At 36.2% G+C, this 19,044-nt stretch overlaps 1 protein-coding gene and 1 long non-coding RNA gene across 2 annotated transcripts in view; one reads left to right on the top strand and one right to left on the bottom strand.

Annotated features, from left to right (window-relative positions):
* Positions 1 to 3,221, top strand: part of LOC126175427 (soma ferritin-like) — a 59,734-nt gene extending 56,513 nt beyond the window's left edge. The window contains exon 3 of the mRNA XM_049922227.1: positions 2,040 to 3,221. Coding sequence (XP_049778184.1) covers positions 2,040 to 2,222 — 183 coding nt within the window. The 3' untranslated portion in view covers positions 2,223 to 3,221. The remainder of the gene's footprint in view (positions 1 to 2,039) is intronic.
* Positions 3,222 to 14,696: 11,475 nt separating this feature from the next.
* Positions 14,697 to 17,771, bottom strand: LOC126177091 (uncharacterized). Its single transcript, XR_007535746.1, has 3 exons — positions 17,679 to 17,771; positions 15,055 to 15,165; positions 14,697 to 14,895 (listed from the first exon to the last, which is right to left on the bottom strand). It is a non-coding gene; the product is annotated as an uncharacterized LOC126177091 (long non-coding RNA).
* Between the last annotated feature and the right edge of the window lie 1,273 nt (positions 17,772 to 19,044).

Here is a 19,044-nt window from a genome sequence, read left to right on the forward strand (position 1 = left end):
AAACCATTGAAGTAAAACTGAGAGAGCATTGGGGTCCTGGGTTAACCCATTTCATGTTAAACAAAGTTCCTGTGATCTCCTGAGGGTACTACTGTTACAATGTTTCTATTTCACATTCTTAATTTTCATTTGCTTGAATTTTTATCATTAATTCTTTGGTTAGTCATAGCTTATCACATCACATTTCAGTATTTTGATCACACATTGCTTGTAACATTATCTAGACTTTCTTCTCTTTCTACTATTAAAATTTTTAAAAAAATTTGTACCACATCATATTACTAGCAACACTGACAACAAATTTATTTTCCGACAATCCAACTTTATTTCTCAAAACAGTCTTAAAACTAAACTTTACAATAACTTGTTATAGAAATAGTCTTAGTACCATAGTAGCTTGAAATCATGACATAACAGCTGTTAACTTCCCTGCAAACATTGTCTGTATATAGTTTTGCTGTTAGTTCAACTCTGCTTTTGATGAGTTTCTTTTATCCACTAAATCTGTAAATATACTTTAAGGATTTGCTACAGTTTACTGTCATTGCATCTCTTCCATTTTAGCTGAAATCAATTCTGAATATTTCCTCCCGTTCCAGTTTCTTGTCTATTTTTGAATTGTCTAAGTTTTCTCGTCTAATTTTTCACTGACATCAAGTTGATTAATGTGTGACAGCCCCAACCTCCCACCCCCACTTCCTGTGTCATTTCTCCTGTTATTTTCATGATTATTGATACAATTAGACAGTATAAAATGAAACCAAAAGGTGTAAATGTAAACCTTGTACTCATCTTCAGTGTTGCAGGACTACACCAATTAAAAAAAGTTCTGGCCTTTTAAATGGCCTTCATTCATTTATTAACTCTTGAAGATTCTACTATAAACACATTTGAAATTTTGATACAATAATTTCACTGTCTTTTTCTGCAGAATTTTATATGCACACACTACGATTTGTTCCTGAAAACACATTGTCTATAACAGAGGATCCTGGACTGAGTCCATAGATCTAATGGGACCCTGTTCTACTTATTAACCAAATATTGTTACATAACTGACAAACTGAAGTTCATATACAGCTCTGTCAGAGAAAGTTTGCCTTTCATAGAATTATTAAAGTTAGTTGCAGCAGACGGAACGTAGTTCAATTTTTGTTAACACTCCTAGTTATGTAATGTTTACAATTATAACAGTACTCATCCTTTTGTTCAACGCTGCTGCTGCTGCTGTTGTTGTTCTTCTATAATTTGATGATGATATGATGTTGCTGAGAAGTTACATGCATCTTGTAAGTGTTTAATAATAATGTGCTAATTTTCTTCTTTAAACTGTCCCCAATAATGCTGATTAGCTATGCTCTCAAAAAATTGTAAACAGGTATTACTGTTACTTCTTCAAGAGGAAACATCAGGTAAATTAATTTCCATCTGTATTCACTTTTAAGTAATCACAAAATAACTTTTCCACATTTCTTGATACATTGACAGTATATCTGACTGAGGTACAATGGAGACATGTTACATTTCAACTACCCTCTTCGACAGCACAACACCAACTATCTACTACTGTTCACAGAAGTGTAAACATAAACCAAAGGTACATTTATATTGACACATCAGAGTATGATTCACACCAATAAATTCATAGAGATATAAATACATTTTCTTGAGTTCAGTAATGAGATTTGAAACATTTTAATATAAAGGATAGTAAATTTCATGGCAAAAATTATGGGCTTCCAGACATGAATATTAATCAGTAGTCTCACATTGAAAAAACATGCATTGCCAAAACTTTGAAAGGTAGTAATCACAGAGGATGTATCATGATGTACGGTTAATTTGTGTCTGTATTGCCAACTAAAATACCCCAAGATTAAATAGGTATAGTCCCATTATAAAGTGCAGTGACAGATATAACACTAGAAATAAGGGCAATTAATTCAGGCACAGAGCTAAAGCTATTTAATTTAGCTAACTATTTTTCTCTGTGCATTTCATTAACTATTTCATGAAACATTTTCTTCATTTATTTTTAGAGTCTCTTGGATCTCCACAAAATTGCCACAGCTCGTGATGATGCTAATCTTTGTGACTTCTTGGAGACAGAATTTTTACAAGAACAAGTGGATTCTATTAAAGATATTGCAGATAAGCTCACAAATATTTGCCGTGTAGGCGAAGGTTTAGGAATTTTTGTATTTGATAGAGAATTACATTAAGATTTAAAATTATCGATCTTCACTTGGTACTGCTTTACATTTGTGCATCATAGTATCTAGTCAGTTCTCATAAATTTCAAGCCATAAAGCTGTTTTACTGCTGCACATTATACTTGTCCTCATTTCTGAGGGCTATTGAAGTGTTTGTCAACAGCCACAAATGTTATTGGTATTTTACTTTGTAGTTTTAAGTACGGCAATTATACAATTGTGTAAAAACTGTTATGTTATTGAACAGATTACTATTTATGTACAAAGATTTTTTTATCTTTTATAGATTTTTAAAATTTTATATTTTTATGTTTATATCCTTATATTCCTATCACAGAACATATATTGTTTTTTAAACCTAAGGCAGTTAATTTGGGTTCATAATCACATTCCTCAGACCTGAATACACACAGTTTGCTAATCATATTGAGTGGACATGTGTAAAATTTAAGTACCACAATGCGCAGTTATAATAAACATGCTGATTCTCTGAAGAAACAATCCAATATCTATCTGTGATGTTTTTGGTCTATCTAATTGAACTTATTGTGTGATCTCAACAAATTAAATACTTTTCTCATTTTCATCATGCTCTTCTGCGAATGCATTGATGCAAATGACAACAGCCATTTGTATATCTCCCTCAAAATACTTCTTAAAAAGGTTTGTATCAATATTATGAATTATACTTGAATATAATTACATTCCATCCTGGATTTTCCTTTGTTTGTTGTATAAAATTTTTCTTATTTTTATTATTATTTTTTTAGTCTTAATACAGAACTATCACATTGTTGCCCTGCATTTAGTTTTCCCTCAGAATTTCATGGCATGAACACAGTGTCTTCATAAACTGTAAATGGTGCTCACTTCTCAAAGCATCATGCCACTATTCCCTGTGTTTGCGTGTTCACTATCTGCCAGACCAATAAGTGACAACTAGCTAATACAAATAGCTCTTTTTCCTGAAGCACAGTTTCACCTTGTTCATCAAAAGGAACCTGCACCAGCCTTGATTACGACTTGATTTGGCATTCAGTGAAGTTTGAGTCGTGCTTTTATGCTTCTGTCCTTTGTAGAACAAATCAGATGTTGCTTCTGTCAGTTTCACTTCCACTTATTTTTCTAGTTTAATATGCTCCTTCAGAGAGTCAGCGTGCGTGCGCCCAGACACAAAGTGCTTGATTTCTGACACTATGCCGGACCAGTATATGAAAAAATAAGCATTAAAATAACAGTTTAAGACATCTAAATTTAAGAAAAAAAGGCAACCCCGAAGGTCACAGTACTTTATATACATGTATGATGACGTTTATTTGGCTTAATGTGACCATAGCAGTTTTACACACGAGACTCAATATGACTGTCAAACTATATGTACTCAAGTATGAACATTATTCCCAACCAAAATTAATTACCTGATTAATAAAGAAAATATGATGTGTAACTGGAATAAAATAATGTAGAAATACCTTCTTAGATCACTAGAAAAAGTTTGCTGTGATGATTTTGTTGCAATTAATGAATATTGTTATGTGTGTAACTGAAATGCAGTATTATTGTGTTGTTAAATTATTTTAGCAACATTCATTTTAGCTCTAGGGTCGAACATTTAATTTGGAAAACTAAAGAAACAAGAAATCATATGACCTAAAAATTCTTATTCACATTGCAATAGCTTTAATTTTGTAGTATTTATTTTAATAGACTTGTTTCTTGCTAGATTTATGGTATTTTCATATGTAATATAATAGCAAACTGTCTCCAGTTATATTCAGGTTTTGTATTCTTCTTAATGCAAAATAACTTCATCATTTATAATTGCAAAACCAGCATTCTGTGCAGTGAGCCTGTTTGTGAAAACCAAGTTACCTTCTGTCAGTCACATAACCTCCACATACAAGAATGTATGTTTAATAGTGTAGCTGGCAAGAGTTCACACAGTATGCCATTAAGTGAATAATATTGAATTAGAAGTTTTGAGTTCAGCAATAATTGCATAAACTGATAATGAATTCTTGATCATTACTTCAATATTTCTACCATGGTTTCTTTTGTCTGTGGGAATTTAGCTGTAAATGTGCCATAATGAAGTGCTTCATTATATTTATAATGCTATTTATTTTCATTATTTAATGGTCCGATGATATTACTGGTGAAATTGACTGATTCTTGAGTAATGGCAGCTAAATACATTTTTGCTTTTCTTTTAGTTTGTGTTGTGGAGATAATATTCATTACAAAGCATGTTAAAACTGAGGACAGCTTTCTCTTTAAGAATTGTGTGTGTGTGTGTGATACTTAATGTTTAGAATAAGATGTTTTAATTACTTCCTTTTTCACCATCTGACAGTGTTTTTTGCTTGTAAATGTAACTACTGTAATGTTTTGTGCATTCAAGACATCTCAAAGTTACAAAGCTTCCTATTTACAGATATGAACTGTGATATGTGATGTGTATTGTTGAGGTGCTTGATTTGCAGAGTCTGTATAAATAAGAGTCTGTAAAGGTATGGCTAAGATTTTATTGAGATGTATTATTTTAGATACTGTAATAATCTAGTCATTTAACTGTGATATTAATAAAATAACAATCAGTGTTTAGAAATGCTGATCCTTTCATCTGGCATTTGAGAAAAGACAAAGAAACAAATAAATAAATAATAAATGTTGAGGTACAACTTATCCTTCAGTAAACATGGCTTTTCATATACTCATTAGGGAGCAGGCAGTGTTTCAGTGTATTTGTAGGCAAAGAAAAAAGTGTATACTTTAATTGAAACAAGAGATGAGTACAGATGTGATACAATATAGCAAGAGTTCACACTTTCAATCAAAGCTGGTAACTGGTCCTTTTTACCTTCCTCAGCTGCCTTTGCTACACCCCTGTCCTTTCTCATCTTTTACCTGAAGTTGTTCTTGGTTCTGAGAGTTGCAAATACCTGCAGAGCTATTTGTTGTCTCCATTTACTGAAAAATATGCTTAATGGGTATCAGATGAGAGGGTTCATTTCTTCACCTGGATCGTACATTCCTCCATATTCAATGCTGTAAGCAAATAAAAGTGACAAAACTGAATTATATGTTGCTGATGGACTGTATTTTTTAAATAACAAGCTGCTACATTACAATATTTTCATTTGTATATGTACATGTTAAATAAAATACATGTGATTCAGTACCATTGAATATATAATCACTGAGGTGTGTGTGTGTGTGTGTGTGTGTGTGTGTGTGTGTGTGTGTCAGCATCCATTTTATCATATATAATCATATAGGAGTTTTCATGTTACATTATATGAGTTTGTAATCATACAGTAAATTAATTACATAGGCCTTCTGTGGTAAAACATATATAAATATATATATCTCATGCAGCGTTTACTAGATAATAACAAAATAAACAATAATTAATTATTTATAGTGCATACTATTTCATACATTTGTTTTTCAGATATGACTTATCATTGACCACTAGTAGAGAATAACAGAACAAACAGTAATTAATTAATTAATTAATTATAGTGTGTACAGACAGATATTTTCATACATTTGTTCAAATATGAATTATCATTGACCGCTGTCACTATGTTCTGAAAATCCGTGTACTCCGTAATGCTGTAAAAACATTCTCTTAACAACATTTTTTTAAGCTCATTTTTAAAAATGTAAAAATTTTCTATCTTTTTGATGCTTAAGGGAAGAGCACTAAAAAGGATTTTGGGGTGATGTATTGCACTTTTGTGATATTGGGCTGTTTTGTGTGTTTCTCTGTGGAAATCATTCCTGTGTGTTGTTGGGTAGTCATGGCACTCACTATTTAAAGAAGAAAATTGGGTGTGAGATCTGAAAAATCAGATACTTTTGTAGATATATAAAGATGGAAGCGACATTATTTGAAATTCTTTGAAAATTTCCCTGCAGGGCTCTCTTGGTGCAGCCCCTTTCATTATTCTTAATGCTCGTTTTTGAATAATGAATGACCGCTTTGCCAGACTTGAATTACCCCAAAATAAGACACCATACCGCAATAGACTACACATAAGAGCATAATAAGCACATATTACTGTTTTTTCACTGCAGCAGTTTTTCAGCATTCTGAGTATATAGCAGCATTTACTTAGCTTTTTATTGTGCATTTCAATATGTTTATCCCACTTTAGATTCTCGCCTAACCAGATACCTAAAAATTTTGTGTTTGAAGTTTGTAAAATCTTCTGTTCACCAAGTTTCAAGACTATATTGGGCTTTACTTGATTCGATAAACGACTGAAATTCATCCGTACTGTTTTTTTCTCATTTACAAATAAACAGTTATCTCTAAACCATTTTCCTGCTTCTTCTTTTGTTACTTCTACTTTTTGTTGCAAGTCAGCCTCATTTTGAGCTTTAATAAAAAGACTTGTATTGTCTGCATACGATACAGCATTAGCTAGTGTTAAACAGTTTGGTAGGTCATTTATGAAAATCAAGAACAAGAGGGGTCCCAGCACAGAACCTTGTGGCACTCCATTACTTACTTTCTTATATTCTGAAAAGTAAGAGGTTCCTTCGTGAACTAGTTCTACTTTCTGGTATCTGTCTGACAGGTATGATTGAAACCAGCTGTGAACAGTACCACATACACGATAGCAATATAGTTTCTCAAGCAATAATTCATTATCAATAACATCAAATGCCTTTGATAAATCAAAAAACACCCCACAGTTTACTTCGTTATGATCTATAAAGATCAGGAGAAGTTTTAGGAAATTATATACAGCTGTTTCAGTTGTCCTATTTTTTCTGAAGCCATTTTGCTCACTGGCTAATATTCTACTTGTGTTAAGGAAAGCGGAGAGTCTTTCATGCGTTATTCTCTCAATAACTTTTGAGAAGCAGGATATCAGGGATATGGGTCTGAAATTTTTTACACCATGAGGATCACCATTTTTATATAATGGTTTTATTATTAACAGCTTTAGTTCTTTAGGGAAAGTGCAAGTGCTGAAAGAGGCATTAATTATGTCTACAAGGCAACGAGCAATATTTATACTGTGTTTAAGTACTTTATCTGGAATGCCATCAGTGCCACAAGACAATTTATTTTTTAGTTTTTGATTGCATTCTGTACTTCTTGTACACTTACAGGGTATAAGAACATAGTTTTAGGATTTGTGGAGAAGTTATGTTTAATTTTTGTTTGACTTTGGGTTTTTATGAGGCTTTGAACAATACTTGCATAATGAAGGTTGAATATATTGGCAATATGTAAAGGATCACTTATAGTTTTGTCTTCACTTTTAATAACAAAGCTGCTGTCTCTTTACTTCTGCCTACAGTTGTATTTATCACATTCCAAACCGATTTCATTTTCTTGTTACCCTTGCATCTATTGATGTGTGAGTCATTATGTAACTTTTTTGCTGCATTAATGACTTTCCTGTACAATTTTCTGTAACAGGTGACATACTGTTTCAGAGCTGGATTTAGCCTGGCTGATTTACTTAGCTTTCTAAGTCGCTCTCCAGATTTCCATATCCCCTGTGTTACCCAAGTATTAGGCTTGCTTTTTATTTTAATTTTCTTAAGAGGGAATGCAGTTTCATATTCATTCTCTTAAAAAGGTAGAGAGACAGAACAAATTAATGTTTAATTACAAAAAGTGCTGAGGGTAGGAAACTTCAAGGATTGAGAGAGTGTGGGACATCATTTCAGTTTTCACAATGTAGAGTCTAATTTACAAAGCACTTAGTAGTATGAGCTCACTTATCAGTATGCCGTTGCACCCACTCTGGTCTGGAATGCATGCACCAATTCCGTTAGGGAGGGTGTTAAAGCTGTTGTAGCCTCTCCTGAGGCAAGCTTACCCACAATTGCTGTGGTGAAAGAGGGCATAGAATGTTGCATTGTGTCCAGTACTTGTTCTCAGATCCCAGGCAAAAAGATGTGATGGAACTAAAATGTGCTTGTTGCACAATATGGCGAGCCTCAAATATTAGCGATTGACAATATGGCCGATTGTGGTCGCCTGGAAATTTAAGGTGAGTATTCCTGCCCTCATGTTCACATTCAGTCCATCAGGCCAGTGACACTCCCAAATTCCCACAAATCTGCATATTGCATGATCTAACAAGCCGACCGTATTGAGATTCACAATAGGATGCTTTTCAACTCTTGTCAGATGCTGATAATGCACATGCAAGTAAGCCACATTTCTGTGCCTATCACAAAAATCACTCAACATTTCACACTGTTCATGCTCTTTCTATACCCTACCATTAGTAACAATGCTAAAGGCGAACAACATTAATGCACTCTGGTGGACATTCCACCTCTCACAGAGAGTAGTGATGGTAAGAGTTTGCCAGTGATGTGTATGTGTTCGAAGTAAATTTCACTCCTGGGTTTCACATGAATACTGAGGAAATTTGTTATTCTGCTCATGTAAGTCTGGTTGGTTCAGTTTGTTAGGTGCAGAAATGGAACACACCTTTCACATTTGGAATAGGGTATTTCATCTCATTTCTTCACATTTGCTCACATTACTTCGTTTTTAAATTTTGATCATCACAAGAGTCTGGGTTCAAATGAAAAGTCAAGGAGTTTCGAAAGCAACGTTTATTTCAACTTAACAAATGATATTCCAAAAACAGAAGAGCGTATTGTTAGTGAAACAGTTTTAAAAAGTTCAGTACTAAATCATGCCTTACTCCTGATACAGACACACATACATCTGATCTACCTACATTTCTTCATTCCCATGAAGTGTCTTCGTGAAAACATGCCATTTTCATTTGTTAGGGGGAGAAGAGAGCCCACCTTGGTGTATACCGGTATATGATCGTGAAATTTGAATGTTGTTGAAAACCTACTTTGCTCTACAACAAATGATGCTCCAAATGAAGTCATTTGAAAGGGTACCAGACACCTGTAGGCAAACTATGCTGCTGCTCTGTCACCACTGCATTGTTGCTCTTGCACCTGATAGTAGGCCATTTGAAACATGAATGTGTAGAAAAGGTTGCTGCTCTGCAAACACCTAGGATGATGTCAAAGGTTTTGTCTGTACGAATACATTTTTAAAGTTCTCAATAAACGTGGGTGGTTGCCGCAGATTCTTTCCATTTTAGAGAAGAGTTAAAGCATTCAAGGTTGTCAGCAGTGTCAGGTTCTGAAGAACATTTTCCTATCACTAACTGCAATGCAGAATGTTGTTTTCGACCACAAAATGTGTGGGAATCAATGCCCCAGGGAAAGGGCTGGTTTCATTGACACCCTTTATACCTCCCCTGCTGCCTTTTCGTACTGATTCTGAGTCATGATGTCTGATATGTTCTGAGATTTCAATACTGGGTGTTGTGGTTCTGACCCCCTCACAGAGGTGTTAATAGGAGGGGTGAAATATGGGTAAGAGGGGGTGTGAAGATCTTCTGTCCATGTGACATGTCCATCATTACATTGGGCTGAACTTTGGGGAAATTTGGTGCCAGTGTGACATCATTAATCCCCTCCCTTACTCATCACATGAACTTCTGGGCTGTGGCCTTTCTTTCACAAGTGTCGACACCTTGCTATTTGAAGCATCATGGAACCAGAAGGTGACATTGCAGGGTGTCATGATTTTGCGCCAGTACAGAGGAAGGTTGTACACACCTTTGAGCCTAATTTCAAACTTAAGCTTCACAGTGGGTGGCAGTTACTGGGTCCTGAAAAAGTGATTCTTTAATTCTGTTCCACAGTCTAGATTTGGTGCTCAGAAGTGGAAATAATGATGGGCTAGGATGTGGTTGGGTAGGAGGATTGGGAAAGAGATTGAAGAACATTTGGGAAGGTAGTTCTCCATGGCCACAAGACTGTGGACATAAGGGATGTTGGTGTACAAGGAAGTTACATTTACTCATTGATAATGGGACAGGAACTGTTTAGAGATAGTGAAGGAAGTGAGCAGTGTCTTGGGTGTAGGATGGAAGGTTATGAGTATTAGTTTGGGGGTATTGGTCAACAAATGCAGAAGTCTGTCCTATGGGAGCATTGTACCCAGCCACAAAGGGTAAGGAGACCTGTAGGATTGGGTTTGGGGAGTGGGTAACAGATAACAATTCAGGGAGTTGGTAATGTGAGGAGGGAGATGGATCTAGGTGTCAGGTTTTGGGATGGACCTAAGGCCATAAGGAGCTGTTGTCAGTGGGGTGCATGATGAAGAAATGTTTCCATTACAGGTGACTAGTGAATGAAAGGCGATCCCTTACAAGTCCATCACGGTTGAACTTACACTTGGGGCTAAAGGTGAGATGTTTAGTAAGTACTGAGACTTCTGCAAAGGTCAGTTTTGGCTGAAAGGTTGACAACAGCATTGTGGGATGGGTGTTCGGCAGAAGGGTCAACAAATTTTTTGTGAATGAAGAAGGTGAAGTAAGTCGGCAAGATGTGGTCAGGAAGCTATAGGGGGTTGTCCGAGAGGGGAGGGAGAGGAGAGGGGTCAGAGGTAGCTTCATGGCTACAAGTAAGATAGGATTGTTGAAGGACAAGAGCTTCTAGTAATGACAGCATTCAGGAAGTCATGGTCACGGTAAAAAGATTTTGCGAAAGAAGTAGAGGCCTGTCAGGTATGGTCTGGGATTTTATTGTATTATTATAAAGAACCAGACAGGTTGGAGAGTAAAAGGTTGAGGTTCATGGAGTAGGGTGGTACCAGCATGAGATGACAGTTTTAAGATGTTGACTGCCATTAGGTGGTATACCACGTGACAGACAAGATCTCAGAAAGAGGATTTGTGCTTGAAGTTTTGGGAGGGCAAAGAGTTTCCAGAATTGGCAAAGGTAGAATAAGCATGGATTCATGGCTGGATGGTCAAAAGACAAAAGGAGTGATTAAAATGTAGTTAAAAAGATCGAAAATAGGAAGGGGAAAACATGACAGAAGTGTTATACTGGTAATAAATGTTAGGTATTATACAGAGAGCTATGTAGGACATTAGAAGGAAGGTCAGAATTTTTTAAAGGTATGAATTAGCAGGTGCACTCAAATATGTTTGATTGTGAACTGACACATGTGACAGTAAGAAATGCATGATTGTAAATAAGTATGCTCAATCGCACTATACGATCATAAACAAATGGACGTGATTGAGTAAGGCACAGTTCACACTGCAGTGACAGGATATGTAATAAGGTACACAGAAGCACTCTGCATCTGCAGAGCATACTGGAAGGATTTAGTATGTTCACAGTGTGACAACAGTAATAAAACATGGATTTTACAACATGGGTCTGTCTATAATATTGTCTAGTGCAACACGAAGTGCTGGTCGCTCCATGAAACTTCTTGTATGATACACAGGGAGGGAAATGTCAAGTGCATAAGATTATGCACCTCAAAAAAAGTTTTATGTAGCTGAAGTAAAGCTACATCCATCTCTCTAGTTAGTTTCTAAGTAAAACTTGTATTATTTATGTAAAAACTTGAAAACCACTATTTTTGGATTCACACATTCTCTGCTATACTGTCTTCCTCATTAAATTTTCAGGAAACTATTTGGTAAAAATAAATAAAAAGAAAATAAAAATCTGCATCGTATAGTCTGACATCACAACTTTGTAATGAACCAGTTTTTTTTTTCATTATTGGCCATAATTATTGTGATACTTCAAAGTAAAATACTGCACATATTTTGAAAAGTTTGCAGTGAATAATACACTCACTGACCAATTCACATTTGGTGCATTTTAGATCATACAATTGCTGAGTACAAAATATAGCTAACATATTAAAATTGCTTTAATAGTAGAAAAAGAATATCTCATTCCAGTATCAAGAAAATATGAGATAGAGTGGAGCTTGACTGTAAAGAGGTTGGCAACTGTGCGCTGTACGTGAGGCTATTGCTGTCTCCTATGGCTTGCTATGTGGAGTGATATGTGGTTTATTCATCTCATTACATACAATTTTCAAATCATTTGATTTGATGTACAGGATACATGTCAAGGTTTACAAAAGAAACTTTTTCACTTTTTTAAGAGAAATACAAAAGTTTACATTATATTTTACATTTCTAAGTTACAGCTACACATGTACATAAAATAATACATGTAATACAATCCCTGTGTTCAGATTGTGAAGCTGTCCTCAATGAATTCATTGACAGAATAACAACACTTTTCCACCAGAAGAGTAAAGAGCAATCTTTTCAGTGAACCAATCTCCATTTTAAATATATTACTGCCTTTTATTTTATTGAAAATTTTTAACCCCATATACTCTGGCGTTTGGGCATAAAGTTTTAAACGATGTGTTGGAAGTTTAAAGTTATCTCTGTGGCGAGTGCTGTAGTTGTCGTCAAAACGGAAAGTGTCTAGTGTTGCAACACACGTTTCTAATTACTTCTTTTGTAATACTAGGAGCCTAGTGACATTTGCTGAATTTCCCTAGAAGATTATGCCACAACGAATAACTGACTCAAAGTAGCAGTGATAAACTATCTTTCTGGTATCTATGTTTGTGGCACCTGACAAAATACACATTGCAAATGCTAAGTTGTTCAATTTATTTGCTAAGTAATCTATGTGTACCTTCCAATTTATATTTTTGTCAAGATTTAGGCCTAAGAACTTCAGATCTGTAGAAGATGGCGGAGATGTACCTTCCAATTTAAATTTTTGTCAAGATTTAGGCCTAAGAACTTCAGATCTGTAGAAGATGGCGGAGATGTTGTGTGTACAAGTGAGTAGTGTCACCAGGGAGTAAAAACACGAAGCAGTTGGCTGTTAAAAACAAATTTCAAGTTCTTTCCGTGAGTGAATAGGCGGATTTAGGCCTAACATCGGTAAGGGAACATGAACTTTTGAACAAACTTTGTAATCAGAATGGTGATACAGGCTCTGAGTTCAGCATTAACGCAAACAATAAACGTGCGATATTGAGTAGTGGTGGGCAGGAAATCGCGTATCTGTTAGAAATCACAGTGACTGAGAAGTCACAGATATCACAGTAGCAACTTTACAGAATCTAACTGCGATTTCACTCACAGTTAGCAGTCGCAAGTAGTATATCATATTCAAAGATGTGAGCCATCTATTGCTCGAATTTAGCACTGCTTTCTGCGATTTCAGTGACAAGTCGCTAGGAAGTAGCAACTAGAAAGCGCGGTTAACAGTGCCATCTGTTGGCCAAAGTTCGTACTACGTCCATCTCTGCGATACGGTATCGGGTCTAACTGCGATTTCCGTGACAAGTCTCAACTAAGAGTCGCAAGTAGCAACTAGAAAGCGCGGTTAACAGTGCCATCTTTTGGCCAAAGTTCGTACTACGTCCATCTCTGCTATGCGGTATCAAGTCTAACTGCGATTTCCGTGACAAGTCGCAACTAAGAGTCGCAAGTAGCAACTGAAAAGCGCAGTTAGCACTGCCATCTGTTGAGCAAAGTTCATACTACGCTATTCGCTACCGAGTCAAACTGCGATTTCTGTGACAAATCGCAAGTAAGAGTCGCAAGTAGCAACTAAAAAGCGCAGTTAACATACTTTTCCTAGTGTCATCTGTTGACCGACGTACGTACTTCGTTATGAGAGCCTTGTGCCTCACGACATCGATGTGCTGTGTGTGCATATGAAGGGCTTATTTCAATAGTGGTACAAGTCCATTTTTGTTCATTTTGAGATACAGAGTCGTAAAGTTAAATGAGCGCTGACAAATCTGCATTTGAGATACCAGAAATATTCAAGCATATGGCTTCTTGCTAGAGATGAACCTTTATTTATGTTTGTTTGGATCACTAATTTCAGACGCATTATAGACAGAAAAGTGGAGCTAATGGACTTGTACCACTATTGAAATAAGCCCTTCATATTATATGACATGCACATTCAGCATCCGTTAAGGTTGGTCAAACACAGCTGTGACTCTGAATGTATTATATTAATAAGAAGCGACATTGCCTTTTTCTCCTGAAAATATCAAGTAACGTAACAAATGTGTTTGATTCTGCTTCCAATATGACAGTTTTGGTTAATACTCCACATGCCTGCAGGACTTTGCAGTGTTAACACAGCAGAACTCAGACATCTGTATAAGTGTAGAGAAATGAAAACAGTCATATGAATGCCTCACTTTTGTTCCCACACAGTTCAAGACTCGGGAGAAAAGTTTTACACCTGGTGTTCTACATGGCAACTTCACACACAAGAACTTTTTGCCGACACTACTACCACCTACATAAGTAAGCTTTTCCTGTGTTACTTTCAAGTAATGCACTTAAGCTATTCCTGATTTAACTGGAAGATCTGTACTTCCCACTTTCATATCAACAGCCTCAAAATGCATATTGTAGACTTCAGGATAAGTTACAGGTCAGTGTCACACCAAGATTGTGGAGAAAGGGGGGGGGGGGCGGCATGTCACTCTCCACCAAGTGTTTACCAATAAGTAAGTGGCGGAAAATTATGGGTATAGGGCGGCTTAAACATGTGGAAAATGAGATTTTTATTATTCATTCACTGTATTTGACATTTATTATTCCTTTAAAATCGCACAACAACTTCAATAAAACACAGTTTAATCATTCACACACTTATTTCACAATTATTTCACTTTTAAACTGCAAATCCTCTAAGAACTGTCTTGAATCTTCACGAGTCTCTCTCAAAAACAGCCTTGATGTGGATAGATACGTACAGCAGCCAGTAATCAGAGTCAGAACTGTGTCTGCAAAAACACAAGGATTATTAAACAATTTTTGCTGTCATTAATTACTAGCAATATAATTGACAGAGTAGATTGCTAATATTTGCTATAATGAATATCACATTTGCAAGAACGATCACACTGAAGTAATTAAGTCCATCGAAACGCTTAGAAACTAACCTCTCGTCTGACGAAAACGGTCTAAAGACGCAGTGGCAATTTCTTCAGATCTGTTGACAATGATATTTTGAGTTATCACTTTACTGAGTGACTGAAATGTAGTTCAGGTACCTGAGAACATAACAATATGTTAGAATTCATTTTCTAAATACGAACTATTACGGTACTGTACGGCTACTTACATATTAATTACACTATTAATATTTTCACAGTTGTTTCTTTAATACAAAATTAAAGCCAACGGAAGAAAAAACGTAAACCATACTTGCCAAAGAAGGTTTGTTGAGATGCAATTTTCTGTGTTGACAGATGTAACTTTCTTATACGGTGGTAAGTCGCAGAAATCGCAGGAATCACAGAAATCGCAGAAGTAGCAGAAGTCACAGAAATCGCAGAAGTAGCAGAAATCGCGGAAGTAGCAGAAATCGCAGAAATAGCAGTGGCGGAGGGATACACGACCTATGTTCCTTAACTGCGACTCTTAACTGCGACAAATCACAGTTAAGAATAACAGATACTCAAAAGTAGCATTCACAGAAATCACTGATATCGGAAAATCGCAGTTTAGCCCATCACTAATATTGAGCATGCCCTCTATTGTACATAATAGTGGTGGGCAGGAAATCGCGTATCTGTTAGAAATCACAGTGATTGAGAAGTCACAGATATCACAATAACAACTTTACAAAATCTAACTGCGATTTCAGTCACAGTTAGCAGTTGCAAGTAGCATTTCACATTCAACGCCGTGAGCCATCTTTTGGCCGAATTCCGTACTGCTTTCTGCGATTTCAGTGACAAATCGCGGCTAGAAGTCGCAAGTAGCAACTGAAAAGCGCAGTAAACAGTGCCATCTGTTGGCCAAAGTTTGTACTACGCTCATCTCTGCCACACGCTATCGAGTCCAACTGCGATTTCTGTGACAAGTCGCAACTAAGAGTCGCAAGTAGCAACTAAAAAGCGCAGTTAACATTCTTTTCCTAGTGCCATCTGTTGACCGACGTACGTACTTCGTTACGAGAGCCTTGTGCCTCACGAAATCGACGTGCTGTGTGTGCATAATACTGCATATGAAGGGCTTATTTCAATAGTGGTACAAGTCCATTTTTGTTCATTTTGAGATACAGAGTCGTAAAGTTAAATGAGTGCTGAAAAATCTGCAGTTGAGATACCAGAAATATTCAAGCATATGGCTTCTTGCTAGAGATGAACCTTTATTTATGTTTGTTTGGATCATTAATTTCAGAAGCATTATAGACAGAAAAGTGGAGGTAATGGTCTTGTACCACTATTGAAATAAGCCCTTCATATTATATGACATGCACATTCAGCATCCGTTAAGGTTGGTCAAACACAGCTGTGACTCTGAATGTATTATATTAATAAGAAGCGACATTGCCTTTTTCTCCTGAAAATATCAAGTAACGTAACAAATGTGTTTGATTCTGCTTCCAATATGACAGTTTTGGTTAATACTCCACATGCCTGCAGGACTTTGCAATGTTAACACAGCAGAACTCAGACACCTGTATAAGTGTAGTGAAATAAAAACAGTATTATTGGTCATATGAATGGCTCACTTTTGTTCCGACACAGTTCAAGACTCGGGAGAAAAGTTTTACACTTGTTGTTCTACATGGCAACTTCACACACAAGAACTTTTTGCCGACACTACTACCACCTACCTACATATGTAAGCTTTTCCTGTGTTACTTTCAAGTAATGCACTTAAGCTATTCCTGATTTAACTGTAAGATCTGTACTTCCCACTTTCGTATCAACAGCCTCAAAATGCATATTGTAATCTTCGGGATATGTTACAGGTCAGTGTCACACCAAGATTGTGGAGAAAGAGGGGGGGGGGGGGGGGGGGGCGCGGCATGTCACTCTCCAACAAGTGTTTACCAATAAAAATGTAGCGGAAAATTACGGGTATAGGATGGCTTAACATGTGGAAAATGAGATTTTCATTATTCAATCACTGTATTCAACATTTATTATTCCTTTAAAATCGCACAACAACTTCAATAAAACACAGTTTAATCACTCATCTGCACACTTATTTCGCAATAATGTCACTTTTAAACTGCAAATCCTCTAAGAGCTCTCTTGAATCTCCACGAGTCTCTCCCAGCAGCCTTGATGTGGACAGATACGTACAGCAACCGGAACTGTGTCTGCAAAATCACAAGGATTATTAAGCAATTTTTGCTGTCACTAATTACAAGCAATATAATTGACAGTGTAGATTGCTAATATTTGCTGTAATGAAAGCCACTCAATGGGGTATATTTCACATTTGCAAGAACGATCTCACTTAAGTAATTAAATCCATCGAAACACTTAGAAACTAACCTCTCGTCTGACGAAAACGGTTTAAAGACGCAGTGGCAATTTCTCCAGATCTGCTGACAATGATATTTTGAGTTATCACTTTACTGAGTGACTGAAATGTAGTTCGGGTACCTGAGAACATAACAATATGTTAGAATTCATTTTCTAAACACAAACTATTACGGTACTGTATGGCTACTTACATATTAATTACACTATTAATATTTTCACAGTTGTTTCTTTAATACAAAATTAAAGCCAACGGAAGAACAAAGGTAAAACATACTTACCAATGACAGGTTTGTTGAGATGCAATTTTCTGTGTGGACAGATGTAACTTTTTCATACGGTGGTAAGTCGCAGAAATCGCAGGAGTCACAGAAATCCCAGAAGTAGCAGAAGTCACAGAAATCGCAGAAGTCACAGAAGTAGCAGAAGTCGCAGAAATCGCGGAAGTAGCAGAAATCGCAGAAATAGCAGTGGTGGAGGGATACGCGACCTAGGTTCCTTAACTGCGACTCTTAACTACGACAAATCACAGTTAAGAATAACAGATACTGAAAAGTAGCATTCACAGAAATCACTGATATCGGAAAATCGCAGTTTAGCCCATCACTAGTACATAATAATGGGGCATCTATTGCACGTAGTAATGAGAAAGACACTATCAATCAAAACGTACAACAGTGCAAAGACGAAAGTAATGTATTATTTTTAACGGACAGTCACTGCAAAAAAATGACGAGACTACTCAAAGAAAACACGAAATACGACGCAACAGGTTTTGTGAAGCCAGGAGCAACAGCAAAAAACATTATTGGTGTTGATTTACAGGACAAAATGTCGGGAAAAAATGACTATGTCGTGTGTATAGCGGGTGCAAATGATGTTGCGAAAAACGAAGCAAATAACTGTCTCACTGAACTGAAGAAATTCCTGGAACGCAGTAAACAAAAATATACGATAGTTGCAACATTACCATACAGATATGATCTAATGTATCACTCGTGTGTAAATAAAGAAATTCGTAAAACTAACATTAAAATAAAACAAATGTGTTCTTTGTTTGGAAAATGTAGCGTCCTTGATATAGGCAAATTGGACAGATGCCAGCATACCAAACACGGAATGCATCTAAATTATGAAGGAAAAAACGTTGTATGTAAAATGATAAAAGAAATCATTGCGAACAGAGAGAGAGTGAACAGAAAAATTCCATGTACCGGTATGGGACCAGTCTCAGCAAAAGAAAAAGAAGCATTCTCAAAAGCAGCAGAATCGTCAGTGGCGGAACCAACAGCTAAAACAACATATTCAGTGGTAACTATTGCCCGTCCTACATGCAACAGAAAACAAGCGTGAAGCATCTCTCTCGTGTGTTCAATATGAGTTTTCCACACCCCAAGCAATACTATCAACTAATGTACTGAAAAAAGCCACTCCTAGCAAACATCACGCAAATGCAGAGATGAGAAAAAATCAAACTTTGTCTTTATTCCACCAAAATATATGTATCCTCAAGAATAAAATAGACCAGTTCCTAATAAATTTAAAAGACGAGTGTGCAAGTGAGCCTGATATACTGTGTTTCTCAGAACATCACGTTATGAATGGGATCCACATGATACAGATTGAGAACTTTAGTTTAGCTACTCA

The sequence above is a fragment of the Schistocerca cancellata genome, chromosome 3 (assembly GCF_023864275.1).
Source record: "Schistocerca cancellata isolate TAMUIC-IGC-003103 chromosome 3, iqSchCanc2.1, whole genome shotgun sequence".
Taxonomy (NCBI): Eukaryota; Metazoa; Arthropoda; class Insecta; order Orthoptera; family Acrididae; genus Schistocerca; species Schistocerca cancellata.